A 27,999-nucleotide genomic window follows, 5' to 3' on the forward strand; every position below is an offset into this window, starting at 1 on the left:
ATTTTACATACACTTATCCTCGATGTAAAAAGACTAACATCTCAGTTTTAACCTAAGGTATCGTTTTTAAGCTTTTCCGGTCTTATAATGCCTTTGGTGGTTTAAATCTTATTGATAACATTGCCTATTTATTACTTTGTCCACCTAACAATTGTAGCTTGGCTTGAGCAAAGCTCTATAAACGGTTTTGGGATAAGGTAAATCTCGTAGTCTGTAATACCCTTTCTAAGAGCACAAGAAATAAAAGCAAAGAAATTAGAACAAAGGTAGTTAAGTCAAATGTTCTAACTCCGTATTAAGCCCTTGTAATTTTAACTTTTTAACAAAAAAATAAAGTCAAAAGAAGGTTAGTAATTAATTGTCCCGAAAAATAACTATTAAAATTTTACGTATAACTATTAAAAAATCGTAGAATACAATAGAAAAAAACTTAACTTGGATGTTTTATTTTTATTGTGCAAAACCCGCACAAGCTTGCAAATTACAAAACAGTTTAATCACATAATTAATTATGGCACAAATTTTAAAAAAAATATTAAAATGTAACCTAAATTAGTTACCGTTTTTTCATATAAGTATACTTTTTTATAATTTATAATAAAAAATATATTTTTTTTAAATACAATTTTTTAACTACAATGTTGTATGTTTAAGTTTATTATGCATTTCGCCGCTTTACATTTGATGCTCTTGGTTTAAAACCAAAAAATTCATTTCGTTTTTTCTTGGCTTTTAAAATTTCATCTTCTTTGTTTTTGCCTTTTTCTGTCATTCTCTTCATGACTTAAATCAAAAAAAGAATTATAAGAAAAGCAACCAATGCATAATTGCTTTACTACAAAAATCGCGAGTTGTTGCAAAATAAACAAAGGACCACAAATGGCAGTTTTATTTTTAAAGTCATGACGTAAAAACGGACACTGGGGAAATTACCAAAGTCATACTATTCGCCAATTTTGTGAGACCATAATTACTTGGTCTTTATAGATTATATAACAAAGAATAATTTATTAATTAGCCTAAAAAAGGGTAAAAAGGAGAATTAAAAATGTTTTATTAGCAGAAAAAATGGGAGTTTTTAAGTAAATGATATCCAGATGAAAGTCTTTTCGATGGTTTATGACATAACCCATTTGCAATAAATGGCACTACGAAAACCTAGCTTTAATTTTTATACGAATTAACCTAATTTATACGCAGACAATCACCTAGATTTATCTTTTGATGATTTCGAGTCTTTGTCTCTTCTTCTTTTATTTAAAGGATTTCGAGGGTCGTTAATATCAAACCGATCTTCTGTTACCTCGCGATTCATATCTTTTGCATCCCGGAGTTCATTCCTATTACCCAGTTTGTGTAAAATCCTGCAATAAAAATATCAAAAATAGTATTATTAAATTTCTTGAAAAAATAAAAATTTTTTGGATATTTTTTCTACCATCCAGCATCATCATCTCCTTCTTCTTCTTCTTGCTCTTCTTCTGGATCCTCCTCATCACTTTTCCATCCTGCATCTTTACGAGCGTCAAACATCTTTGTCTTAAATCCTTCAAGAAGAGCTAAAGTCTAAGACGTCGCAAAAAAAAGTGAAATGTTTGATTAAAAAAAAACTCTGATGAAAATAATTAAAATACATTTTTTAACAAACTTAAACTTACCATTTTTTCTCGATCGCTTCCCTTGCTTTTGTTTTTGATTTTCTTGTATTTCTTTTGTTGATTTTTGTACTCATCAAACATTGGATTCGAACTTTTTTCTTCATCTAAATAAAATTATTATAAAACCAATCAATCTAAGCACAATAAAAAAAAATTCCAACTTCTTTGAGCATTTATTTACAATAATTTATATTTAACAAAATCTTAGATCTTTAGAAACCAAACAGTATTATTATACAAACATTAAGTTTAAATTAAAAAATATAAAAAAATTTATAAAGTTTAATTTACCAGAACTTTCTTTTTCATCATCCTTTTCTTTTGGTTCCTCATTTTTTCTTTTTCGTGCTTGAATAATTTCTCTCGCCAATCTTCTAGATTCACTTTTAAGTTCATCACTTGAAAAAAAATATCATAATTAAAAAACTACACAATTTTTTTTTATTAGAATTAAATTTGGCCTATTACAACAAGCTGTGAAAAAATAAATTTCGAATTTTAAATACCTCTTTGATTTAGATTCTTTTTTGCTTTCCGAATCCCCCTAAAGTAAAATAAAAATTTGTAATTTACAAATATTATTGCTTTCTTTCAAAATCAAAAATAGAAAAGTAAGTTTATACCTTATTTGAGTTGTCATTTACTTTTGATTTTTGAAGTTTATTTTTTATCATGTCCACTGTTTTGGGTTTAGGAACCTAAAATTAAAGAATAAAAAAATATTAAATTACACCTAACTTTGTTAACAATAAATTGTATTAATAACGAACAAGTATTAATCCAACAAAAATAAAAAACTAAATATTTCTAAAATAAAAACATAGCAGTTTTCAAATATTAAAAAGATAAAGAAATTAATGTTTATTTTTCAAACCTCTGTTTCATCTAAGTTTATTTCTTCCTCAATAATTTCCACAGCTGGCAAGGAACTTAATTTTGGATCATTTGTCAAATCGTGACTGCTTTTACTTTTTATAGTTCGATTCTGAACAAAGTTAAAATTAGATTTAATTAAGGGTCAATGAATTAAAAAAACAAATTTTATTTTTTAATATGTGAAATTAAATGCAATAATTCTTTTTCCTATTGATCTTACTAACAGTTAATTTTGATGGTAATAAAACTTTAATACAATTTCCAATTATAATTTTGCATTAGCTGTAAAAGTTTTGTAATATATATACTGCTTGATTGCCTTAGTACTGTATAGGCTTAGTTACAGGAATAAGAAAAAAACAAACTTGTTCAAATTGGGTGTTATCTTTTTCTTCTTCTTCTGCCTCTTCACCAAATGACAACAACTTAAAATCTCTAGAATACAAAAATATAATTGTTGCAGAAAACACAGATTACACTTAAAGTTTTAAAATACGAATGGGTTATGCACTTTAGTTTAATTAATCCAAAAAGGAAAAGTATTTTAATACATTTAAAGAAAAGCATTTATTTTACTTTGTTGCTTTCATTTTACTCTTCTTGGGTTTTTTCTGTTCAGCGTCTTTCTGTTTGTTCTTTGAAACTCGGGGTTCAATGTCATCAAAGGGGTTTGCAAGAACCTGGTTAAATAAACAAATCTGCAAATTATCAATAAAAAAAGCTTTCAACACTTTATTGACTTAAATGTTTTCATAACAATATTAACATTTCTTAAAATTTAATTTAAAGTTTACCAACTCCAGAACCCTAGTTCTAAGTTGCTTTGGTTTCACTACACAGGGTCCCAAGTTTAATTCCTACTGAATTTAGGCTACAGTACCTTTAAGTAATGCCCTTTTTTACAATATTTACAAATAACAAGCTAAAACCAACCAGCTATTTTGGTAAAATGGTCAATAATATCCAAAACAGCAAACTGATTTTCAAGATTGGGCCAGGAAAATAAATGTACGCAATGTTTGGTTTATGTTATATAAGCAAACCTTAGTCCACTTAATAAAAGGTGGGTTAATAGGTTGGTCATCATTTTCAACTTCAACTTCTCCTAATCTGACAAGGTTGTATACTGTATCTCCAGTAACCTAAAAATAATAAGTCGAAAATATTTGTTGGGTCAAATAATTTTCAGGTGAGCTACTTTATTTTTAAAATAAAATTAAGGTTTGTAGAATTGTAGTTATAGTTATAATTATATATTTAAAAAAAATTGAACTAAAATAAATTTAGAAAAAAAATTAAATTATAGCCTATGCATAACATTAATATAAGATGTAAAAATAAAACATAAATATACAACTTTAAAAATGTAATAAGCCTATTACATTTCAAATAAATAAGGCCTTAACAAAAAAATTAAATACTTTGCCGAAAATTGTATGTTTCTTATTTAAGTCATTACAGGGACCAAGGGTGAAAAAAAATTGACTTCCATTATCATCTGGACCTGCATTTGCCATAGCAACCAATCCCCTTCTTACAAATCTTAATCGCTGGTGAAATTCATCCTTAAACAATTATATTTATTTTTTAACCAGTTTAATTTAATTTTCACCAGTTTAATTAGTCATATATACAAAAGGGTTTAAAAAAAAACTAAAACTTATATATTTAAATTAGATGTATATATACATTGTTTTTTAAATAAATAAATAAGATTTAAAATTGAACTTAGTCTTAAGTTTTTTTTTAATATATTGCATTATAAAAATGGAATTTTTTTTACCGTGCATATAGCTTAAATAAAACAAGAAAAAAAAACTAATACATTAAGCAAAAGTATATATTTAACATAAGCTTCTAGTAGGCTATAGGAACAAAACACAAACTTTAAATGGTTTTCCGAAAATTGATTCTCCCCCCTCTCCAGTTCCAGTTGGATCCCCTCCTTGAACAATAAATTTTGGAACAATCCGATGGAAAACAACATTGTTGTAATATTCTATCAATAACAAACAGAAAAAAATTTACATTTTACCAATTTATAATCAGTGTTTTAATGCATAAAAATATAAACTTTTTTTTATTAAAATAATTGAAAGATTACACAATGTGCTAAATTTTACATGATCTTTCATAAAGTAATAAATAAATTTACTTACAGCTAATGCTACTACACATATAAGCTATTTGTTTTATGGTAGACTGCAAAATTTAAATTCAAATGCAGGAAATTATTTAAGGAATGTATGTGCCAGCTTAAAGCATAGAAAAAAAAACAAAATCTACCAACCTTCCATGCATAGTTGCACGAAGTTACGACAAGCCAATGGCGCTTCTTTGGAAAATAATTCCACGTCGATATCGCCCATAGACGTGTGTAGTAAAACTTTACCAAATGTGGATGGTTCTTTAATGTAAATGTTGCTCATTTTTGCCTTATTATATTCGTTTTCAATTGATGCTGTTTAAATTTTAGTTGTCATTAAGTTGTAGAGAACAATAATGCTTTAAAATTGGGAAATACCCTAACCAAGTACTAGTCAAAGTTTAGTATCTTTAGTTTAAAGCCTTATTAACTATACTAAAAGTTGAATTAATTATTAAATATACGAAATTAACTTTTTTAATGTTTCTTAGGTTGAAACAACTTAAACACTACATTAACAAAAACTTCCTAAACAACTACCACAACAATATGTCAACTCGATTTGGCTCAATAATTTAAGAAGGTTCGTTTTCGGAAATGTTGTTTACAAACAAAATTTTGTTTCACTCGTTTGTACATAAGCATGAATTTAGTTTATAATTTGAGTAGAACGTTTTGTACTCGTTCAATTTCTACAAAGATTCGCTATTTTTCTTCTCAGTTTAATTTGAATGATTACGATGATGAACAAGTAAGAAAAAAAAATAAAGATTTAACTTTGGACAAATTGTCTGTGTTAAATTCCGATGGTTGTTATTAGTTATTGGGAATAACTTCACATATTGATAGCATATGCGTCTAATAAAAATATGTTAATGGCATTTAAAACAAATGTCAAATATACTGAGTTAAAGAAAAAAAAAACAATTTTTAGGTTAAATTAATGAAAGAAGAATGTATTGAGGTTGATGAAAATGATAAAGTCATCGGACCAAGATCCAAGTTGGATTGTCATTTATTAAGCAAGGGTCCTCCTTTACACAGAGCTTTTAGCCTTTTTTTGTTTAACTCCAAAAATGAGCTTTTATTACAACAAAGGGCATCAACCAAAATTACATTTCCTGGTAATTGAATATTAATTATTGTTTCTGTAATTGATTTTTAACAGCGACAAATATTTTTCTACACTACATGAGGTCCTGGGTTTGATGCTAAAGGAACTCATGCTGTAGCGACCTTGAGTAAGGCACTTTAAACGGTATGTATTCCTGCTGAGGCAGCACCTAATCAGTAGCTTAATCATTGGGCAATTTTTATTTATAACATTCAAAACTGCTAAAGGCAACTCAAGACTGGGTCAGGGTTAATGTTGTTACACTATGTTTAGGTCGCGCATTTAACCTTCCCACAACGAGGATAAAGATATATACAAAAAATATATATATAACTTTAACAGTATTATTTTTTTTATACTAAAAAAACTTCTATGAATATTGTTTTGCTTTAATAGTTTTATATCTGCTGCCCATGTAATTAAAACATAAATGCTTATCTCTTCATTTTTAACCCATACAACATTATTTTATTAGACCACTTCACCAACACATGTTGTAGCCATCCTTTATTTTATGACAAAGAATTAAATGAAAATGAAGCATTGGGAGTCAAATATGCTGCACAGCGAAGAATGAAATGTGAACTTGGTGTTGATGCCGAACAGGTAAACATTTTTTTTAATCAAATTTGCTTAAACTTGCAATTTTTATTTGTTTATCATGAAATATTAAAGGGGCATGTTGTGTAATTTGTAAAATTAAATTTAACCAAAAAAAATCCAAATTTATTTAAAAATGTATTTATTTAAAAATGTTTTAGTAAATGTTTTAGTAAAAATGTTTTTTAAAAAATGTTTTAAACAAATACCTCATAAAAACTATTGAGTTTAAAAGTATTCATAACTGTAAAAAAAATGCAAATAATTAAAGTCACATACATTCAAATATTTTTTTTATTTAAGTATATCTGTCCTGTATACACTTTTTAACATAATGATTTAAAAAAAAACTTTTTAATAAATACATAATGTTATTTATATTTAATACCATAACTTTTATTTTTAGCTTCCAATTTCCAGTATAAAATATTTAACTCGCATATCATACCAAGCTTCATCAAGCGAACTGTGGGGTGAAAAAGAAATTGATTATGTGTTGTTTGCAAAACAGGATGTTGATTTGAACATTAACCCTAACGAAGTTTCAGAGGTAATCAAAATATCCAATTCAAATTTAAATAATATGTTATGGTGTATAAAGAAATTATATAAAGCAAAAGGTCTATAAAAAAAAAAAAACATTTACTTTTCCTTTTAACTCTTTTTTGATACATATTTAGGACATTTATATGGCATAAGATTTATTCATGTTGTGTTAAAACATTAATAAATAATTTTTGTTGATGATGCCAATATAGAAATGTTAAATAAAGCAAAGCTAAAAACAACTTGCATAGATAAGTGTTCAAAATAATTTTTTTTTAACACTTAACATTGCTTTGCTAAGCACAAATTTAATGTAAAATTTTTTTTCTATTTTTTTTGTAGTTTTCTATGTTTAAAAAAGTTTTTTATTTTTAGGTGAAGTATGTTAGTCAAGACCAACTTAAAGATTTCCTAAACTGGGTTCCAAACACAAATACTTTAATAACTCCATGGTTCAAACTTATTTGTAAATCTCACTTATTTAAATGGTGGGACAACATTGATAACTTAGACTCATTTTGTGATCATAAAACAATACATAAATATTAAACTGTTACCAGTTTTGGTACTAGTTGTTAATGTATTTTTCTTTATATAATGTTTTTTTTTATTTTCAAATAATTTTAGGTTTTGTTTCCATAGTGCTTTGCAAAACAATATTGCTATTATGTTTTAGATTATGATGTAAAAAAATATGTTTATTAAATGTCTTGTATTAAAAAAAAAGGTTTTAATACTCGTCAATTATTTTTTTACAATATATTGTAAATATAAACTTTGTTATTTTTATGAGAATTATATGAATAAAATTTTTGTTGATTAAGAATTAAATTTTTTTTAACTAAATTTGCATCACGCAGAAAAACTCTACTGGTAGGAAATATCTTTCGAACTAGGGACTTTTCAATGACGTACAAAAAGCAAGGAAAAAGGGGTTATTTATTTTAGGTATTGTATTGTTTCCTTACAACCTTTATTTTAACAGGCAACTTAAAAATTGTAGTCTGCCGCTCTGGTAAAAAAAATTGAAACTATACTTTCTTTAGACATTTGTTGTTTTACCTTGACAACACGCAGTTAAATAAACAGCAATATCAAAATGTTAATAATTAATAAACGAATATGAGAAAAGTTTTGGAGCTTACCTTGTACAACTTATTGTTTGCTTTGTATAGCAACACCATACTGTTTAGCCAATGGGGTTAATAAATTACAGACTTACACCGCGTAAAGATAAAAATTAGTATCTTTTTACTTTAATAATAAACAAGAAGTTTTAATAAACCCGGAATTGTTTTAGTTTAATGCGCTTAGAAGCAGTTTATAGTGTGTTTAATATACCTTTGAATTTCCATGATAGGTTAAATGCAACTTCCGTTTTAACCAAATGTTTAGCTTTACTCATAAGGAGGCAATTTAGTTATTTAATTTAATTTAATATACGTAGGATCAGGCAATATACATAAATAAATCCGAAAGAATAATGAGTCTATTATGTTACACCTAGGTTAATTATCTTATTATCATTGGCTTGTATTCATGTTGTTGCTAGTCCGTAGTTATGGATTTATACTTATCGAGGCATATAGCCAAAACTTTACCAAGAAAAGCAAACCGCAAAACAGTATGGATACCATATGTCAAACCTACTCTTTGCATTGATAATCTGCGTAGGTATAAGAACAAGAGGATAGCATATAAATAGAAAAGCTGTTTGATTTTACGCCCAGCAAATGCAATTAACAAGGGTAGTTTATTAATCTTCTGACATTAATAATTTCTATATAATTTGTTATAGCAAGGTGTAATAAAAATCACATTAGTTTAGGCAAAAAGTTAAATTAAAGCAATTACTAACAAATCGAAGCATTATAATTTGTTCTTAACATTGAAGTTAATATGTCGGACGAATTTAAATACTTCAATGACTACGAAAATATTGGAGAATTTTACATTTTTAATCACGAAGTAAGTAAACGTAAACTACTTAGTTTTTACAGTAAACATGCTCGTTTACCTTAATGACGTAGTATCGTTTCCTTAATAAAGTATTGTTAAATAGATTTCAAAAACGTATTACACTTTGTAGGTGAAAATTTTTTATTAAATATATAAAAAAATAAAAGCTGCTAGTAGTTAAATATCTAAAAAGTTGATTTATTGATTAACTCAATACATGTTATGTTTTTATTTACACAGGATTTTACAGAAAAAAACGAACTGTCTCTAAGCAAAGAAAAAGTAAAATCCAGAGAAGGATCAAAACATGATGTTGCCAGTCTTAAAAAAGCTGCACTTTTTCTGGGATTTAAATGCGATGAAAATACCATACACAAAAACTTCACGAGGAATCGAATACGACATAAACTCATAGAACGTGTGTTGTTAAATTCAAATAATTGTAAATTTTTGATGGTATAAAATTACTTTTTATTAATATAGTGTCAAAACACGATTTTTCGAATTCCTACTGCTTTGCTTGTGCCATTTTAACCCACGGAGGAACAAAGGGAAAGCTGGCAACTTCAGATGACGTCATGTATTTAGCAGATTTTGAAAAGGCAATCAAGAAAAATAAGTCACTAATTGGAAAACCAAAGTTGTTTTTTATCCAGGTAGACCAAACTACAAAAAAATGTGATTTCAATTTTTACAGCGTTTGATAAAATTTAAACAACAATTTTCACATAACAGGCTTGTCGCGGACCCTTGAAAGATGAAGGAGTAAACGTCAGTAGCGAAGATGGGCATACCGATGACAGCGTTGCAAGTCCGACTGGTGATCAGGATAACGAAGATATTTGTATACCAACTGGATCAGACTTTCTTATTTATCATAGCACAATGGATGGTAAATTCAAAAACTTATACTTTTTAAAGGCCTATACTTTACACAATGTACAAAATCGCTAGAATACAAAATTAAAGAACTAAGAAAAACGAAAAGTGTAACAACTCAACATTTGATATCACAATTCGGCCCTAAAGTATTAAACACTGTTATATTCTATTATTGAATGTTGACGGATAAGATTTTCGCACCATTAATAAAGTACATTTCAACTGTTGTGTTTTTATAGATTATAGCGCTTCGCTAAATTGCAATCAAGGTTCCATTTTCATTCAGAAGTTAAGTGAAAATCTCGAAAAGTATGGCCGCCAATGGGACCTGCTGAGGGTTTGTTATTATATTGTTATAGTACATTAATTCCAGGGGTAGTTAGATATAAGAGGAATATATTCAAAATCAACGATAAATTTTGTCATTTGGTTTGTACTTACTTTCTAGTTAGTCATTTACTGTTAGGCGTTAAACCAACTACACTTAAAACATTTTTATATTTGAAAAAAAATAAAGTATGTTGTGTTTATTTTTGATTAGATTTTAACCAAGGTAAATCACGACGTATCAGTTGACAGTAAAGAAGGCAGAAAGCAGACTCCGGTACTTAGTAGCAGGCTGCGAAAAGAAGTTTATTTCAGCATTCTTAAAGAATCGACCGAACTTTATCCACCCCGAATGATTCCTGAAAACTTAGTTCACGATACAGAGGCAGGGAGTAGCTGTACCGAGCCTTTGATCGAAACCCTAAGTTCAGAAAAAAATCCATAATTAAACTGTGCTAATATTTTGTTTAGTTAATTTTTAACCATTTGTTTAGTTGCATAATCGCTTTACTTAGACTGTTAATGCACTTTTACTATTACCGCACTTGCTTTTTAGAATATTTGTATGATTTAAAAAGTAATCTTCAAAAGTTTAAAGTTTTGTTAAAGTTTAAACACATTTTGTTATTTAAAATTTTAAATTTTAAAGTTTTAGTACGTTGTTTATCATCAGATTGTGTTCTAAACCTTATATTTGTTTTTAAATATTAATTAATAGGTGTTTGTTTATTCAAATTAAAAAGTCAGTATAAAGTTTTCAAACTTTGATTAATTGCATATCATTATATAAATAATTTAAAAAAATTTTTTTTTGTTTGTTCACCATAGTTAGAGGCTTGTTTGATTATTGAAAATTAAAGATCGATATCAAGCTTTTTAATTTTGACGAATTAGATATAATAATATCAATAACACAAAAACGGATTAAAAAAAATTTTGTTTGTTTTTTATATATATAATTGCTTGTTTGTTTATTAAAAATTTAACATTGATGAATGACATTTAAAATTTTATTTAATGTTTATCACAATATCAATGAATTGAAAGCAAGTTAAAAATAAATTTTTGTTTAATTATTATAATTAAATTCTTGTTTGTTTATACAAAAAATAATTTTAAGCATTAAAAGTTTCATGTAAAGTGTTGCCCCATTATGAGTCAGACGGTGTAAAGGGGGGCAAAGCCCACCGTTTAGTTTACAAATTTTATATTCATCTTATTAGTTAATCAACTGTTCTTAATTAAGTAATGTTTTGTGCATAACTTTCCTTATTTAGATTTTTGTTTTAAAATGATCAAACGAATTCAAAACATATTTTATTTATAAAATAAATTATTTTTTTATTAGTAATAATACAGAGTTAAAATGTTTAGGCTATATTTTATCATCACACTAATGTTAAGCCAAAAGTGACCCCAAATTAAATAAAACACTGTCGTTTGGTAGGCCTTTTAATTTAGTTACCTTAACGTAAAAAAAGGTAGGCTTATTAAAACTACGTTAAAAGCAAACAAAAAAATTATCTATCTTAAGTTTGTAATGTATAGTTACTTTTACCAAAGGAAAGTTTAATAAAGAAGCAGTTTTTTTTCCGAAGGGAAGATAACAACTAACAGAGAAAAACAAAAAGGTAGTTCTGAAACGGATTTCTACTGTGAAAACACACTTGTTTTATATTTATGTTTCACCTAGCCTCCACAAAACAAGCCCAATATATTACTGTAAACATTGGCATATACAATATAGCTGATGAATTACTAATAAAATAATATGACAAAGATAAGGTTGCTCACCTTGTTATTATTACTCTGCTTACGTTTATAATGTAATGTCTTATTTTTCTATTTAAATAAAAACAATGAGTAGTAATTCCACGCTATATTAGTTTGTTGTGTATGAGAGCACTTTATTTGCCAAATAAATTTAGCTGTTCTGGCTTTTACACACATAAATTTCTTGCGTGTTAAATTAGAAGGAAGGTTAAACTGTAATGAACGTTGTGGTGCTTTAAAAATTTCAAGTGTTAAAACTATCAGCCTAGCTCTAAAGATTTTTTAGATAGTTTTATTATAAAAATAGAAAAAAATATATATTATTCGTTAAGGTAGTTTATACAAATAAGGACTTATTTTGTCGCATACAGGCCTACACCTAAAACGTAAATCTTTAATATTAAGTTTTCCAATTGTGTAATGCAGATATATTTTTGTGGCAATTTTGCCCCTCAAAGTTTATTCTAAAAACTGATAATAAGAGAAAGGCAGCAATATTATATGTTATTATAGATATTAGAATATATAATGTCCGACGATTTTAAATACAAAGAGTACAAAAACATTGGAGAATTCCACATTTTTAACCAGGAGGTAAGTAAATTTAACTTATCATATTGGTTTATCTTTGTATCTTGACGTAATATCATTTCCTGTTAAAATTATTTTTATACTGTGTATCAATTAGTCTTATACTTGCGTGGTATCAAAAACCCACTTAAATATAAATAACAATATACAATGCAAAATACTTTAATATGGGTCATGTTTATATTTGCACAGGATTTTTCCAAAAAAAATCAACTTTCCCCCAAAGACTCCCCAGCAAGATTTCGAGAAGGCTCAAAACACGATGTTGCTAAACTTAAAAGTGCAGCACAACTTTTAGGATTTGAATGCAATGAAAAAACTACAATTCACACTAATTTTAATAAAGAAGAAATCCAGAGAAAACTTATTAAACGTTTGTACAATTAAATTATTTTTTTTATGACAAATAGTATTAAACATATTTTTTATTGTTATAGTATCTGAACAAGATTTTTCGGATTCCTATTGCTTTGCATGTGCTATTTTAACCCATGGTGGAACAAAAGGGAGGCTAGCAACTTCGGATGACGAAATTAATATATCAAAATTCGAGAAAGAAATTAGGGAAAATAAGTTTCTAATTGGGAAACCGAAGTTGTTTTTTATTCAGGTTAACATAAAAATATAGAAATTTTAACTTAAATATAATATAAAAAAAGTTTTTGTTAAGAAGTTAATAAATTAATAAAAGATTGACGTGTACAGGCCTGCCGGGGCATCAGAAAAGATCCAGGAATAAAGTTAAATGACGTTGAAGATGAACATACAGATGACTATATTGAAAGCCCAACTGGTGACCAGGATAACGAGGATATTTGCATACCAACTGGATCAGATTTTCTTTTTTATCACAGTACAATGGATGGTAAAAATGGCGTTTTACATGTAATAGTTTAATTTTAAAAAGAAGAACAACTTTATAGTGTAATAATCATGACCATGTGATATTGCCCTAAATTAACTTAAGCTATAAAGGCAACGCTACGACAGTCGTATTTTAGTTGTGTACAAATTCTGCTAATATAACATTATGAGATTTTAGAACACAACCAATATCTTATATGTTAAAACCTAATTACTTTTAGACTATAGCGCTTCTTTAAATCCCAAAAAAGGTTCCATTTTTATTCAAAAGCTGAGTAAAAATCTAGTAAAGTATGGACGCGAATGGGACCTGCTAAAGGTTTAATATGTTACTATTTGGTTTGTGCGTATATAGATTTTTTGATTTTTTACACTGATTTGATGTTTGATACCCAATGTTATATATAATATTATTACACTTTAATTTAATTGCCTTATGTTTGTATTTTGTTAATAGATTCTAACAAGAGTAAATCACGATGTAGCAGTTGAAAGTAAAGAAGGCAGAAAACAAATTCCTGTCATAAGTAGTAGGTTAAGAAAAGAGGTTTATTTTCGCACACGCATAGAGACGACCCCGGTTTGTCCAACCGAAGGCCCAGAGGTTTATCAGGATGTAAAAATTCACCCAGACAGTGGGACAGAATGTGCAAATGTTAGTAAATCTTTTGTTGAGAATCCGAATCAAGAAGAAAATCAAAAATAAACGATATTGAAATTTATTTTAGTAAATTTAGAATAAATAGATATGTTTGATATTTTTATTATTTCGATTTCAAATACTATACATTTTTGATTTTATTAAAAGTTTTACTTTTATTATAGATACAGTTTAAAGTTTTTTCAATATCAAAAAGAGTTCTTATACTTATCAAATAAAAACTTTGCAAGTTGCATTGCCTACCTGTCAATGCACTTCTTATTATTATCTCACTATTAGATTCATTAATGTATATATATGTTTTTGTGTAACACATTTATAGTTAAAAAAAATATATCACATTTGTATGCCTGTGTGCTGTTGTGTAAAATCCTACCCAGACAACTTTGCTCAATTAATCTTGTGATAAATACGTAAATTACAGAATTCGATTTCAATGTTACTTGTTTGCAAAAAGATTTAAATATTCCTTCCCTTTTCTTTTATTTACATATATTGGTTCTAATATAATAGATTGATCATACATAATGTTGTTTTTAATTAATATAGGTATTTAAACCCAATAAGGCATAATAAAGTAGAGAAATATATGACTGACAACGCGTGGTACAAGCTAGTCAGGATTAGCAAGCAATATCTATAGAAAAACGAATTTGCGCCTCATACCAATATAGCTACAAAATTTTAAAAAAAATTTACTTTTAAAGTATGTTTTAAAAGTATTGTTAAATATATTGCATTCTTAACAAATAATAACGGCAATGTTTTTGTTTAAGATGTAAATAATAATATATTTCTTTTTTATAGAAATCATGTAAATAGAATCTTTTTGTAATATAATTTTTAAACAGGGTTTGCATCACGTCTAAAATCCCCACCAGAAATATAAATGTTCTCATAAAGGGGCTTATTGAGTGACGCAATATTCAAACAAAACATTACCTATTTTAACTTTCGTTGCCTTAGGTTACTTTGGCTGTATAAAACCGCTATGAACAAATAAAAAAATCTCAACTAGTTAATATTTAATAAACAAACAGGACAAAAGTTTCACCTTGTAAAAACTTGGCATTTTTGTTTTTGTGAGGCTACCATCTACCGTTTGTTTGTTTAGTCTGGCACTTGAATAAAAAACACACAAAGAAAAATTTCGAAAAAAAATTTCGCACATAGAAAAATTTCGCACATAGAAAAATTTCGACAAAGAACACTGTAAACTAACCCCATATCAGTTAGTTGCACTTGGTATCAGTTGTGTTTAATTTAACTTCAAAATTACGTGGCGGTTACAATTTCGGTATTACCGAGATCGTTATAGCTTTGAAAGAAAAACGCGGTTAGCTAATTAAGTATTAAAAGGCTAAATAGGCAAACTCACTCGCATGTTGCTAAGCAAATACCATTTAATTTAAAATTAAGTATACCGAATAAAATTTATAAAGCGGAACTATTGTAAAAACTTAAATAAAAAGTTTTGTAACACTCATCAAACACTATTGCCTTAGTTTTTTTTACAATATATTGTAAATATGAACTTCGGTATTTTTTATGAGAATTATGTGAATAAAATTTTTGTTGTTCAAGATAGGATTTTTTGACTGAGTTTGCTTCACACAGGGAAACACGACTGGTAGGAAAAATTTTTCGAACTAAGGACTTTTCAATGACGTCAAAGTAAGAAAAGAGGGTTATTTATTTGTTTTTACCTTTAATAAAAGGGGCAACTTAAAAACTGTAGTCCAAAGCTTTGGTAAAAAAACAAAACTAGCGATCGTCGTTTTCATTTGTAACTATACTTTCTTTAGACATTTGTGGTTCTACCTTAACAATACGCAGTTAAATAAACAGAAATATCAAAATGTTAATAATTAATAAACGAACATGACAAAAGTTTTAAAGCTCACCTTGTAAAACTTGGTTATTGTTCGCTTTGTAAAGTTTTTTTGTTCGCTTTGTAAAGCTACACCACACTGTTTAGCCAAAAGAGTTAATTTACAGACTATTTTATTATCATTGGCTTGTATTCATGTTGTTGCTAGTCTGTAGTTAAGTGATTTAGACTTATTGAGACATACCCGAAACTTTACCGAGAAAAACGAACCGCAAAATAGTATGGTCACGGTTAGACAGTATGGTTAAACCTTTGCCAAACCCACTTTCGCAATGATAAATAGCATTGGTCTAAGACCCAACAAACTGCATAAAACTAAAAAGGATATTATTTATTAGGCTTAGGCCATACTTTTAACAAAGGTGCTTAATAAACCCTTTAGCATTAATAAAAACAGTTTATGGTGGGCCATATAGAAAGTCACATAAGCTCACACAAAAAGTTAAACTAAAAAAAGTACTAATAGATAACAGAAATATACTTTGTTTTCAGGATTGAAGGTAATACGTCCGACAAATTTAAATACTTTAATAACTATAAAAACATTGGAAAATTTTACATTTTTAATCACGAAGTAAGTGAATGTAGACCACTTAGTGTTTACAGTGGGCCTTCTCGTTTACCTTAGACTATTTTATAATAGTATATAATGGCGTATTATTGTTTCCTTAAAGTAAGTTGTAAAAGTATTGTTAAATGTATTGCATTCTTAACAAATAATAACGGCAATATTTTTGTTTAAGATATAAATAATAATATATTTATTTTTTATAGAAATCATGCAAAAAGAATCTTTTTGTAATATAATTTTTAAACAGGGTTTGCATCACGTCTAAAATCCCCACCAGAAATATAAATTTTCTCATAAAGGGGCTTATTTAAATGACGCAATATTTAAACAAAACATTACCTATTTTAACTTTCGTTGCCTTAGGTTACTTTGGCTGTATAAAACCGCTATGAACAAATAAAAAAATAACAACTAGTTAATATTTAATAAACAAACAGGACAAAAGTTTCACCTTGTAAAAACTTGGCATTTTTGTTTTTGTGAGGCTACCGTCTACCGTTTGTTTGTTTAGTCTGGCATTTGAATAAAACCCCCAACACACAAAGAACACTGTATGCTAACCCCATATCAGTTAGTTGCGTTTTTTTCAAAATTACGTGGCGGTTACAATTTCGGTATTACCGAGATCGTTATAGTTTTAAAGGGAAAACGTAGTTAGCTAATCTTTTGTAAACAGCTTTACAAAGAACTGGTAAATGCAAAATAATTTGTATTAGGAACAGATTTTGTGTTTATTTAACTAAAATAATATTCAAAGCAAAAACAAAAAAAGGCATCGTTTAGCTATACAAGTTATAATGTCCGACGAATATAGATACAATACCTACAAAGAAATTGGAGAATTTCATATTTTCAACCAGCAAGTAAGAAAAGTTTTATTTAACAAACAGTGTATTCGTTTACCTCGAAGGAACGTAGTAGTTCTTTTAACAAGTTATATAAAAATTTTAAAATTAACTACAGTTTGTTTTGACATTAATGTTAGTTAAAATTTTATTTAAACATGCAGGACTTTACAATAAAAAACGAACTTTCTCCAAAAGACCCTCCAGTTAAGTTTAGAGAGGGTTCAAAACATGATGTTGCTAGCCTTCAAAAAGCTGCACTTTTCCTAGGATTTAAATGCGATGAAGAAACAATTCACACTGACCTTAAAAGAGAAGAAATTCAGAGAAAACTTATTAAATGTTTGTATAATTTAATACTTTTATTATGACAAACAGTATTAAATATATTTTTTTTATTGTAATAGTTTCAAAACAAGATTTTTCGGATTCCTACTGCTTTGCTTGTGCTATTCTAACCCATGGTGGAACAAAGGGGAGGCTAGCAACTTCAGATGATGAAATTTATATTTCGAAATTCGAAAAAGAAATTAAAGAAAATGAGTTCCTATTTGGGAAACCTAAAATGATTTTTATACAGGTTGTTTAAAACTAACATATACTATACGCCAATCTTTTTAATTTTTTATGTAATAGATTTTTTTAACCGGTAAAATCAAATGAAAAAAAATAAAATAAAAAAATAAATAAAAATTTTTTTTTTTCTTTACCGGTAAAATCAAATGAAAATTTATTTTTATCCCTTAAGGTATCCGCTCATAATGCCAAAAACTTTTTAACCGAATGCACTTATCCTCAAAACTCCCATATTTAAAAACGTCATTTTAACAAACTTTGGGTCAAAATTTTTTTAGTAATAAAGGGCAATAATATATATATATATTTTTTTTTTCCAAAAAAGGGTTTGGGGTAGAATAAGTTTAACGAAAATATTTCATTTTTTTATTAATGGCGTTTTTGGCATATGGATTTTAGTCGAATGTTTTGTCCATAAAATTTTTTTTGTTGATATGACATAACATGTCCTTTATATAGGCGTGTCGCGGACCTATTCAAGATAAAGGAAAAAAGATTATCAGCAAAGATGGACATACAGATGACATCGTTGGAAGCCCAACTGGTGATCAGGATAACGAGGAAGTTTGTATACCAACCGGATCAGACTTTCTTATTTATCATAGTACAATGGATGGTAAAAATAACATTATAAATTTATATGTGATTTATATTTAAAATATGAAGACTAACGTTATTATCATTTAAATTTTAATCAAATTTTGTTTGTTCACAAATTTATTTTTTAAATAACCCAGTGATATTTAAGTTCGTATGTTAAGCCACCGCTGTTGTGTTTTAGACCATAGCGCTTCTTTACATCCTAAAACTGGTTCCATATTTATTCAAACGTTAAGTGCAAATCTAAAAAAGTATGGACGCGAAATGGACCTGCTAAAGGTTTGGTATAATATTATTGGGTTTGTGTAAGAAGTGTTTGTTTTATTTATACTAATCTATTAAAAAAAATAATTAAACGGATCTAAATAAAAAGAAAAGATAAATAAAACAGAAACAAACAAAACATATAAAAATACAGAAACAATTAAGACCTGAATCATAAAATATGTTTAACAAATATATTTTCAAAGCGGATTTTTTTACATATAAAAATAAATCAAATGGATTTCATAAAGCGGATTTTTAACAAATATATTTTTAAATATAAAAAAAAAACATATTATTCAAAGGTGGCTTTGTAACGGATTTGTTATTTCTTTTTTTCATTTTATCTCGTTTAACTAAAATACGTCTTTTTCGTCGTAAATCTAATAATTATAAGATTAATCAGCTTTGTATCTAATTTTTTTGTTTATAGATTCTAACTAGAGTAAATCACGACGTAGCGGTTGAAAGTAAAAAAGACAGAAAACAAACCCCTGTCATAAGTAGCAGGTTAAGGAAAGATGTTTATTTCTGCACACGCGAAGAGTCGACTGCAGAATACATACCCGAGAGTGAAGAGCCAAAACCTAAAGATGTATTAATAAATTCTGATCAAACAACAGGTCGCGTTAGCTTGACCAAGTCCTTTCTCGAATCCTCGACTAAAGAAAGTAAATTGAAATAAACTATAACAAATTTCGTCCAATTGTACAAAATGATTTGAAGGTTATAAATCTAAAATAAAATATGTGTAATTTATTAATATTGTAGTTAATTTTCTTGTAATCTTCCCATTAATCCTGTGTGTAAAATTGCTTTTGTGATTTTTTTTTTATATTATTCTTCATTGATACATCTTTTAACCTGGAGATGGAATAAATATTTTTTTGTTCCGCAAATTGCTGAAAAAATATATTTTTTAATTTTTAACTCAAATATAAATTACACTGAATTTCCTTTAAAAGTCACACAATTGGCGTTTTATTACAATCTTTTCCTCACTTGTTTTGGTTTTATTTCATTTAAAAAAATATATATAAACAAAGGTTTTAATAATTACTGTTTTATATACATGTTTCTTTCAGAAGTCACCATAGGGTTTTATGTTTAAATGTTAATAATAATATGTTTTTTTAAGATGTTAAAGGCTTTAAAGCAAACGAGTTCGAATGAAAAGAGTTTGGACGTATAGTGTATAAATATTAAGAATTTTTGATAAAGGGGTTTAATGTAAATTTTTAAAAACTGCTCTAAAAAAAATATCAAATTTAAAAAAAAACTTTGATAAATTACAAACTCTATGTTTTTTAACTACGCAAATTTAATTTAAAAAATTGTAAAGCCAAACAAAAAGTGACAAACACCGATAAAAATGTGATCATAATTACCGATATTACTAATCGGTTATTAATCAGGTCGTAGCGAAACAATAATAAAACTATAATGAAAAAAACTTATGTTCTAAAATGAGTAACAAAATTACAGGATGTTGTTATTTTAACGCAATAAAAAACAAGCAAAAGAAAAAACTCCTATAGCTTAGGATTAATCCAAAATAGCGGGTTGTTTAAAAATATTTCTAAGCTAAGCGAATAGGTTTACATAATGACTAAAAGGTAAACATTAGGTTCTTAAACTATTAATCGTTGTATCAAATCGATCTCAAAAAATCATAAGTAGGTGACAGTGTCTTTTTTGGGCGAAGATATTTATATTAGGAATGGAGAATGTAGCTTTATTGTTTAATTTTCCACTGACCTATGGGTTTGCCTTAGTTCGTTATTGTGAAGCTGTCAACGTTAGTCCAGTTGATGTCTTTTCAAAAAAAGTATCTATTATATGATCTGTTATGTAGTGACGCAGTGTTAAAATATCGTTTTTACTTTTAATTTAATATTTCAATGAAATCGTACTTTAAAAAGAAAATATCTATAGACTATATTTTTAGAAAGATAAAATTCGTTGGTACAACCACACTTAAGCCTAGTTTTATTCGTCGTTTTAATTTTTATGGTAATTAAAGCGCATTTAATTGTACTTTAACCCTGTAGTTGGACTAAATGAAATCATACCTGTAAGACAAGAACATTTTTAGTTAACATATGCAGGTATAATTATAACTAAAGCTAAAATTAGACTTTGTATTTGCGCTATTAATTTAGACTCGTCGGTTTTAGGCGCCAAGGTTTTAAACAAAAAAAAAGTAAAAAAGTATTTAAACAACTTTATCGCCATTAACGCGATTGTTTGTTGGTTTTAAAGCGGTAGTGTTAATAAAAAACTTTGTGTTTGTTAGTATACCCATTATTAATCAGGAAAATACCATTTCTGATGTATTGAATAGACCGGTATATAAATATAGATGTGTTTATCGTCCGCTTAAAGTTGCCAGCCGTTTAACCTGCCACATACTATAACCTAGACAGGCATTTTGGTGTATTTCAAATGGGGTTCTCTTTAACTTGTGCGTAGGTTACGTTTCATTTATAATGTACAGTGTAATATAGGGTTTAAATAAAATAAAAATTCATACAAGCTACGGCGCTTACCTTTCACCTAGTTTATCCGCGAATTGTCAAAAAATGAGCTCGCAGTCATTTGGAATTGCAAATATTTCAAATGGCTTTTAATAGATTGCAGTGGACTGTGAGTTAATGCTTCTTTGCAAAACAATAACAAAATAGTTCGGCCGTAAAAGAGGTTCGCTCAATTTTTAAGGCGTGTAAAGTTCGCTATTCCCCAGTGAGGTAAAAGGAAATGCATGTTACAGGTTTTATGTAAACAGCAACAAAACCGCAAAAAATGATAAATTTATTTGGGTAAATAACAAAAATTATGTCGTATAAAAAAATAAATAAAAAAGTTTGTGTAAAATTAATATAAATATTTTAACGCTGCATTTTATAAACTAATACGCATATAAAATTAATAGTTAAGTTATAAATAAACTTATAAACAAATTAATATGATCGAGCGAATACATGCAGATATTGATGATTAATTATTACATCCAGGATTTTGGTGAATGTATAAAATGCTGCGTCATTTGTATTCGTCGGCGCGATAAAATGTTATAATTTGCAGCGACAAGATGGAATGTAGCCTTTATATGTTAAAAAATTAAAAAAGAAATTAAATTATTTGTTTTTTACACACCCATATTTTTTAGTTTAAGTTGTCATTATATTATTTCGGTTAGATTAAAATTTTAAAAAAATGGGATCTTGGGAAGGCCACATTTCCCCCGGAGTTGCTTTTTACTTCTTTGCTGTAATGTATTGTACCCAGTATTCTATTGAGCATCTGATATTCAAAACTCACGAGATTTCAAAACAACAAAAAATTGTCCGGCTTGGAAAATATTTTGACAAGTAAGTTGTATAGTTTTAAAAAATTGGAAAAAGTATCTTCAAAAGTACCTAAACGATTTTCTTTTGTCATAATAATTAAACCAACAAACTAACAAAACATTTAAAAAAATTTAATAACAAAGATATTTACAATAAAAACAAAAAAAGTGGGGTTTTCTAACTTTAACCCCTATTCTATTTTTTAAAAATGAAAGATAATGTTCCACAAAAATATTTAGGATACAAAGGTTTCCGTTCCTTGCGTTCATGAAAATGTTATTTGGGTTTGGTGCCGCAATGGCCGAGTTGTTTTACCCACCTGGGGCAAATAATCTTATTTTGACTTATCCGAATGGGTCATGGGTAGGTTAAATCTATTAAGTTTTTTTTTGCTTTTATTCTAAATGATTTTATTTGTAAATTAAGACATTATTCAATTTCTTTATGGTTTACGTTTAATACACAAATTTCCAAATTAATTTATAATTGGAAATGGAATCATTTTTGGGATAAAAATTTTAAATTTTAAATTTTAATGGATTTTATATTTTTCAGGCCCATATGCCGAATTGGCAACACTTTACGATGTACATGTCGTTTTTTATCAGCGGAATAGTTGATGTTATAAGCGAAAAATGTTTGAAAAACAGGAATGTTCCTTTTGAAAGAGCTGCAGTTGCAGGCGCTATTTTTATAACGGGGTTGCTACTGTTTTACCACAAAGAAGGAAATGTAAGTGAAAACAGTTAGTTAAATTGTTTTTATATATTATCAAAATGACAATTGATTAATCTGCGTTTAATGTTATAATATAATAGGCCGAACTAATGAATGATGCTCATGGTTTACTGCTATATACAAACATGGGATTGTTTCTTATCGTTGCCATTGAAGTATGGAATCCTTGCGATCCACGTTTATTATGGAGTCATACTTTATTGTTATTTCAGGTAGATTTATCATTTGTCAAGTTTTATATACTACTTTAACCGTTTTTTCGTTCTTCAGTAAAAATGAAATTTTTAGGTTGTGTAAATGGTAAGTTTAGCCTTTTTATTAATTGGGTTTAGATGGGAAGCTGGCTGCTATGCATGGCGTTTATATTGTTTGATCACAACGACCATAAAAAGTGGGACCCAAAGGATAATTACAACAGCGAAGCATTGACTTTGTTTTTCTGTTGGAATATTTTCATGAATGCATTCGTGATGACGATTATTTTCACATCTGTCTACGTCTTTAGAAAGGTAAAGTTTCCAATTTGTATGTTAACCTTAATTTGGTTTATTTTTCGATTTTTCCTATTTATAAGGTTTAGCCCCACTCCCAGCCAAATCAATGTAAGTGCCGAACTCCAAACAGGTTAAAAATTTAAAATTTAAAAAATCTGTTTGTGCCAAAATTCGTTATTGACATTGAAAAGAATGTTTTCTTGTTAGTTCAACCACACCAGAAAAGATCGTTACACTGCTACGTGCTTTTTAATATTTCTCCTTGTTACGTAACAGCCACATGATAATGACCACATCGTGTTTACTTTTATTTTATCTAAATACATTGACTATATAGTTCGCTTAAAACTAAAACTGAAGTTTCTTTTTTAACATTATTTTATTAACATAAAACTAAGCATTTCAAGTTATTATCTGTTTTTTTATTTAGTGTTTTCTAAAAAAGGAATATCACAAATTTGGCGGTAACGATTTAGAATGCAGTAACTTCACTTCAAGCTCTCTACTACAACCTAACGGTTGTTGTAAAAGCCAAAGGTAATTAAATCGTATTTACCAATTAAAAATATTTAAAAATTATGTAAAATGTATATTAAACTACATAAATATTTGTGTATTTAATTACAAATATGTAAAATTATTAAATTATGAGGTATTGTTTTTTTTAGAAAACCTTTTCGCAAAAGGTTTAGTATTTGTATTTTACTTTTAGTTCTTCATTAGGGGATAGCGACGAAACGTCACCATTTCTATCTGACCAGGAAACTTACGCTTAAATTATTTAATTGCATTTACTTTAAATTTTTCGGCCCAATAAAAATTTATTTTAATAGAAAAAATAAACTAAATTTGGGTTACATTATTCAATAAATATTTCAATGGCTTAAAATATTAATTAGGTCATATTTTATTTCAAGTCTTAACAAAAATTTTAAATGTGCTTACAACAAACATATATAATAATTTTTCAAATGTAATATAATTTTTTTCTTCTGCACAGGGTAAATTATTCGTAACTGCACAACAAAATACAATTTGTGAATAATGATAACATGCCGTGTATATTTGTATGTAAATTGTAAATATTCGCCAATTTATTCCAAATTCTTGTTTTCTAATAAAAACTAATGTGCGTATAAATTACTGTGGGTGACCAGTTTGCCTTTGGTATTGCATTTTAGAAAAAAAAAATTGGGATGACTTCATTTCAAAGCATATCTAAGCAAAAGTGGGCACACGCCATCATTTAGTTAATAGTCATTTAACGATGTTTACTTTTAAGTTAAATTTAAACTTTAAAGTTAAATTTAAAATTAATTATTTAGCCTTTTAACTTTTGTTAACCGTGCTTTAAATAGTATAATTTCATAAAAGTTTATTGGGTTTAAACGTTGCCATTTTAACAGCGCATGCAACTGCCATTTAACCGTCGTCATCCGGCCACTATGCCAGCTTTTCAAACATCTTTAAATTAATTTCTGTTTAGTTAAAATACTAACTAAGATAAAAAAAAACATTGTTATTGTAAAAATAAAGTAAAGTTCCTTCGTTTGTTAAACAAAATTGTAAAGTTAACGGTTATCGATAACTTTTGTTATATTTATGTTGCCTTAACGAAACAACGTCAACCAGGCTACATTTATGGTTGTAATGGCGCCCCCTATTTCTAAATGTCATAATAAAGAAAAAACACATTTTATTGTTTAAAATAGATAAAATAGATCATTTTATTTTGTTTTTGTTTACACGTTTTGTTGGTTATATTAGGTTTATCCATTTCCTAAGTGTTTTGTTACTTTTTTCTAGCGGAAATATTTTGTTACTCTATTAACAATAATTTTAATATGATCATGTAAAATAATTATATAACAAAATGCTACTATAAAATATGAATCTATGAATTATTGCTAGTAAATATAAAAAGTATTTAACTTTAGACTTTTTTTAGATAAGTTAACATTATATTATTTAAATTAAAATTGTTGCACAAAATGGCAACTTGGAAAGGCCACTTTTATTCCGGAGTTGGTTTTTACTTTATTGCTGTAATGTATTGCACCCAGTATTCTATTGAACATCTGATATTCAAAACTCACAAAATTTCAAATGCACGAAAAAATATTCGATTTGGAAAATATTTGGAAAGGTTAGTGGTAATGTTTTCGTAAAATTGTAAAATCTCAAACAAAAAAAAAACAAGTATTTAATAATTTAGCTATAAATTAAGAACAAACTTATAACTGTAAATGAACCTAATAGCAAAGTTACTGCATGATTAGTAATGTAAAAAAAACTAACATATTTATATCATTAAATCCAATGCATAAAACGTTACTTTAGATTTAATTTTAAAATGCTGCTTTTTTATTTAATTTCTTTCGATATGGAGTTCAGTAAGCCTGTTTATTATTTTAAAGACAACTTTAATCAGATATTTTCCACATGGGCTTCCGTAATGGGCAAAAAATGCACATTTCAAACTTTTAGTATACTCCAACGTTTTTTGTTAATAAATATTAAAATACGAGATTTCAGTAAAAATGATTATCTTTTAACACTTTTTCCAATTCGTTTTTAATACAATTAAAATTAATTTTTCAAAAAATATTCAGAGTACAGAAATTTCCATTTCTTGCTGTTACAAAAATGTTTATTGGTTTTGGAGCTTCAATGAGTGAATTATTTTACCCTCCTGGAACAAATAATCTGAATTTGACCTATCCAAACGGATCTTGGGTAGAATATATTTACAATTTTTCTTTTTTTTCAAGTATTTTTAATTTTAATTTTGGTTTTGCATTTCTTTAAATAACTATCCCAACAGTTAAATTAAAACTTAGACCAAAGCAATATTTGTGAGCCTTTGTCACAAAGTTATCTTGTAATTTAATAAATGTTAATGAATTAAACTTTTAAACCTCTTGTATTAGATAAACCTCTTGTATTAACAATTTAATGAATTTTCATACTTTTAATTTCTTCGGGCAAACTCATATTATTTTTTAGGCCCACATGCCGAAATGGCAACACTTTACGATGTACATGTCGTTTTTTATCAGTGGAATAGTTAATGTTATTAGCGAAAAATGTTTAAAAAACAGAAATGTTTCTCTTGAAAAAGCTGTAATGGCGAGCGCTATTTTTATAACGGGGTTGCTACTGTTTTACCACAAAGTTTGCTATGTAAGTAAAAACAGTTAGTTAAATTATTCCTGTAGATGTCTTAATTCTTAATCGGAAAATTTTTACTATTTAAGATAGGTTCTGGATCCTGGTGACTAGTTCAGGTATATTGTAATATTCTCAAGTTTTAAACAAACTATATTTTGCTTAACCCAGAAAGTACCTGATTATTGTACTTAAAATAACAATACATCAATAACCTGACATTTTCAACGAAAATCTAACAATAATCACTAGAATATATATTGTCCAAGTGAAAAATAGTTATTTTACATTAAATGTTGTAATAGGCCGAACTAATGAATGAGGCACATGGTTTACTGCTATATACAAACATGGGATTGTTTCTTATCATTGCCATGGAGGTTTGGAATCCTTACAATCCAAGTTTATTATGGGGTCATACTTTATTGTTATTTCAGGTATGTTTTACTTTTTTAAGCGCATTTTCGGTATAAAATAAAAAAGTCATTTTAAGGCTATACTTTCATATTTAATTATTCTTCCAAGTAGGTTTATGATTAATCGAGTTTTTCACCTTCTTTAAGCGCATTACTTGTTAAGTGTAAAAAGCATTTTGAGGCTGATTGTTTTTGTTCAGCAAAATAATTAGGCTAGGTTTAATCCTTTTTACTAATTAGGTTTAGATGGGAAGCTGGCTGCTATGCATGGCGTTTATACTGTTTGATCACAACGGCCATAAAAAGTGGGACCCGAAGGATAATTACAACAGCGAAGCATTAACTTTGTTTTTCTGTTGGAATATTTTTTTAAATGCATTCGTGATGACGATTATTTTTACATTTGTTTACACTTTTGGAAGAGTAAATTTATGCTTCTCTAATAATTTAACTTCAATTTCTTTTTATTCACACCTAAAAAGTATTTAAATAATCACGTGTTTTATGTTTTTGCTGGTTTAAATTATTTATCGTCGGCTTCTTACAAAAAAATCAGACCCAAAATGTTATGCTCAAGATTTTAACGTTATCGATGTTTTCCTAATCTAGTTTTTCCTTAAAAAAGAATTTTACAAAGTACGCGACGGCAATTCAAAGTGCGGCATTTTTAATTCTTACTCTCATCTACAAACTAACGGTTGTGATAAAAGCAAAAAGTAAATCTAGATTTTATCTTACATTTCATTTTTCACAAACATAAAATTTTAGAAAATATATTTTAATCTAAAAAAGTGCATTTGGTTACTTTACATTTAAACTTGATTAATAACAAAATTTAATTTTTAGTTCTTTGTTAGAAGATAGCGCCGAAAAATTCTTATCTGATGAAGAAACTTACGCTTAAAATAGTTATTTGCATTTATGCTTTAAACTTCGTTTTTAAATATGTTTGGACACATTTAATATACTCTTTTCAATAGATTTCAGTAATACAAGTTTAAAAAAACAACAGTTGTAATGATAAAACCTATAATTACGTTATATTTTAACTAAGTCTTAACAAAAATGTTAAAGTCTGTTTATAAGATT

At 27.5% G+C, this 27,999-nt stretch overlaps 7 protein-coding genes across 7 annotated transcripts; 6 read left to right on the forward strand and 1 right to left on the reverse strand.

The window, feature by feature from the left end:
* Positions 1-557: 557 nt before the first annotated feature.
* LOC145744771 (spliceosome-associated protein CWC27 homolog) lies at positions 558-4,989 on the reverse strand. The gene is made up of 14 exons (XM_082562712.1): positions 4,825-4,989; positions 4,421-4,533; positions 3,956-4,099; positions 3,578-3,676; positions 3,111-3,214; positions 2,900-2,969; positions 2,533-2,643; positions 2,282-2,356; positions 2,165-2,202; positions 1,950-2,056; positions 1,659-1,762; positions 1,439-1,566; positions 1,209-1,364; positions 558-783 (listed from the first exon to the last, which is right to left on the reverse strand). Exons 1-14 carry the CDS (start codon positions 4,961-4,963, stop codon positions 741-743), a joined length of 1,431 nt encoding a protein of 476 aa, XP_082418838.1. The 5' UTR covers positions 4,964-4,989; the 3' UTR covers positions 558-740.
* Positions 4,990-5,277: 288 nt separating this feature from the next.
* On the forward strand, positions 5,278-7,671 carry LOC145745390 (isopentenyl-diphosphate Delta-isomerase 1-like). Its single transcript, XM_082563450.1, has 5 exons — positions 5,278-5,431; positions 5,615-5,804; positions 6,270-6,400; positions 6,801-6,944; positions 7,316-7,671. The coding sequence occupies exons 1-5, from the start codon at positions 5,324-5,326 to the stop codon at positions 7,487-7,489; spliced, it is 747 nt and encodes a 248-aa protein (XP_082419576.1). The 5' UTR covers positions 5,278-5,323; the 3' UTR covers positions 7,490-7,671.
* Positions 7,672-8,742: 1,071 nt separating this feature from the next.
* On the forward strand, positions 8,743-10,924 carry LOC145745783 (caspase-7-like). The gene is made up of 6 exons (XM_082563944.1): positions 8,743-8,908; positions 9,140-9,317; positions 9,383-9,555; positions 9,635-9,791; positions 10,021-10,118; positions 10,323-10,924. The coding sequence occupies exons 1-6, from the start codon at positions 8,840-8,842 to the stop codon at positions 10,551-10,553; spliced, it is 906 nt and encodes a 301-aa protein (XP_082420070.1). The 5' UTR covers positions 8,743-8,839; the 3' UTR covers positions 10,554-10,924.
* Positions 10,925-12,317: 1,393 nt separating this feature from the next.
* LOC145745807 (caspase-3-like) lies at positions 12,318-14,502 on the forward strand. Its single transcript, XM_082563965.1, has 6 exons — positions 12,318-12,475; positions 12,665-12,845; positions 12,910-13,082; positions 13,178-13,337; positions 13,558-13,655; positions 13,794-14,502. The coding sequence occupies exons 1-6, from the start codon at positions 12,410-12,412 to the stop codon at positions 14,040-14,042; spliced, it is 927 nt and encodes a 308-aa protein (XP_082420091.1). The 5' UTR covers positions 12,318-12,409; the 3' UTR covers positions 14,043-14,502.
* Positions 14,503-15,744: 1,242 nt separating this feature from the next.
* LOC145745253 (caspase-7-like) lies at positions 15,745-19,778 on the forward strand. The gene is made up of 6 exons (XM_082563268.1): positions 15,745-17,322; positions 17,469-17,646; positions 17,712-17,884; positions 18,340-18,496; positions 18,662-18,759; positions 19,178-19,778. Exons 1-6 carry the CDS (start codon positions 17,257-17,259, stop codon positions 19,427-19,429), a joined length of 924 nt encoding a protein of 307 aa, XP_082419394.1. The 5' UTR covers positions 15,745-17,256; the 3' UTR covers positions 19,430-19,778.
* A 1,693-nt stretch (positions 19,779-21,471) lies between these two features.
* Positions 21,472-24,138, forward strand: LOC145745810 (transmembrane protein 45B-like). Its single transcript, XM_082563970.1, has 8 exons — positions 21,472-21,563; positions 21,944-22,115; positions 22,334-22,457; positions 22,650-22,826; positions 22,913-23,044; positions 23,165-23,341; positions 23,757-23,863; positions 24,039-24,138. Exons 2-8 carry the CDS (start codon positions 21,961-21,963, stop codon positions 24,100-24,102), a joined length of 936 nt encoding a protein of 311 aa, XP_082420096.1. The 5' UTR covers positions 21,472-21,563; positions 21,944-21,960; the 3' UTR covers positions 24,103-24,138.
* Positions 24,139-25,317: 1,179 nt separating this feature from the next.
* On the forward strand, positions 25,318-27,814 carry LOC145745215 (transmembrane protein 45B-like). Its single transcript, XM_082563220.1, has 7 exons — positions 25,318-25,472; positions 25,939-26,062; positions 26,333-26,509; positions 26,800-26,931; positions 27,157-27,333; positions 27,520-27,626; positions 27,757-27,814. Exons 1-7 carry the CDS (start codon positions 25,318-25,320, stop codon positions 27,812-27,814), a joined length of 930 nt encoding a protein of 309 aa, XP_082419346.1.
* The last annotated feature ends 185 nt before the right edge of the window (positions 27,815-27,999 follow it).

Source organism: Corella eumyota, chromosome 3 (genome assembly GCF_963082875.1).
Source record: "Corella eumyota chromosome 3, kaCorEumy4.1, whole genome shotgun sequence".
NCBI classification, from domain to species: Eukaryota; Metazoa; Chordata; class Ascidiacea; order Phlebobranchia; family Corellidae; genus Corella; species Corella eumyota.

Bases quoted from the DNA above. Each gene is read 5' to 3' on its own strand.
- LOC145745783 (XM_082563944.1), top strand. From the start codon at position 8,840: ATGTCGGACGAATTTAAATACTTCAATGACTACGAAAATATTGGAGAA. The intron at 8,909-9,139 runs GTAAGTAAACGT...TTATTTACACAG, and splicing joins TTTACATTTTTAATCACGAA to GATTTTACAGAAAAAAACGA. The intron at 9,792-10,020 runs GTAAATTCAAAA...GTGTTTTTATAG, and splicing joins TTATCATAGCACAATGGATG to ATTATAGCGCTTCGCTAAAT.
- LOC145745390 (XM_082563450.1), top strand. From the start codon at position 5,324: ATGAATTTAGTTTATAATTTGAGTAGAACGTTTTGTACTCGTTCAATT. The intron at 5,805-6,269 runs GTAATTGAATAT...TTATTTTATTAG, and splicing joins AACCAAAATTACATTTCCTG to ACCACTTCACCAACACATGT. The intron at 6,401-6,800 runs GTAAACATTTTT...TTTTATTTTTAG, and splicing joins TTGGTGTTGATGCCGAACAG to CTTCCAATTTCCAGTATAAA.
- LOC145745807 (XM_082563965.1), top strand. From the start codon at position 12,410: ATGTCCGACGATTTTAAATACAAAGAGTACAAAAACATTGGAGAATTC. The intron at 13,338-13,557 runs GTAAAAATGGCG...AATTACTTTTAG, and splicing joins TTATCACAGTACAATGGATG to ACTATAGCGCTTCTTTAAAT. The intron at 13,656-13,793 runs GTTTAATATGTT...TTTTGTTAATAG, and splicing joins GCGAATGGGACCTGCTAAAG to ATTCTAACAAGAGTAAATCA.
- LOC145745215 (XM_082563220.1), top strand. From the start codon at position 25,318: ATGGCAACTTGGAAAGGCCACTTTTATTCCGGAGTTGGTTTTTACTTT. The intron at 25,473-25,938 runs GTTAGTGGTAAT...AAAAATATTCAG, and splicing joins TTTGGAAAATATTTGGAAAG to AGTACAGAAATTTCCATTTC. The intron at 26,932-27,156 runs GTATGTTTTACT...AATTAGGTTTAG, and splicing joins ATACTTTATTGTTATTTCAG to ATGGGAAGCTGGCTGCTATG.
- LOC145745810 (XM_082563970.1), top strand. From the start codon at position 21,961: ATGGGATCTTGGGAAGGCCACATTTCCCCCGGAGTTGCTTTTTACTTC. The intron at 22,116-22,333 runs GTAAGTTGTATA...AAAAATATTTAG, and splicing joins CTTGGAAAATATTTTGACAA to GATACAAAGGTTTCCGTTCC. The intron at 23,864-24,038 runs GTAATTAAATCG...TTTTACTTTTAG, and splicing joins GGTTGTTGTAAAAGCCAAAG to TTCTTCATTAGGGGATAGCG.
- LOC145744771 (XM_082562712.1), bottom strand. From the start codon at position 4,963: ATGAGCAACATTTACATTAAAGAACCATCCACATTTGGTAAAGTTTTA. The intron at 2,644-2,899 runs GTTTGTTTTTTT...AACTTTGTTCAG, and splicing joins ATAACACCCAATTTGAACAA to AATCGAACTATAAAAAGTAA. The intron at 1,567-1,658 runs GTAAGTTTAAGT...GCGACGTCTTAG, and splicing joins GAAGCGATCGAGAAAAAATG to ACTTTAGCTCTTCTTGAAGG.
- LOC145745253 (XM_082563268.1), top strand. From the start codon at position 17,257: ATGTCCGACGAATATAGATACAATACCTACAAAGAAATTGGAGAATTT. The intron at 17,323-17,468 runs GTAAGAAAAGTT...TTAAACATGCAG, and splicing joins TTCATATTTTCAACCAGCAA to GACTTTACAATAAAAAACGA. The intron at 17,885-18,339 runs GTTGTTTAAAAC...TCCTTTATATAG, and splicing joins CTAAAATGATTTTTATACAG to GCGTGTCGCGGACCTATTCA.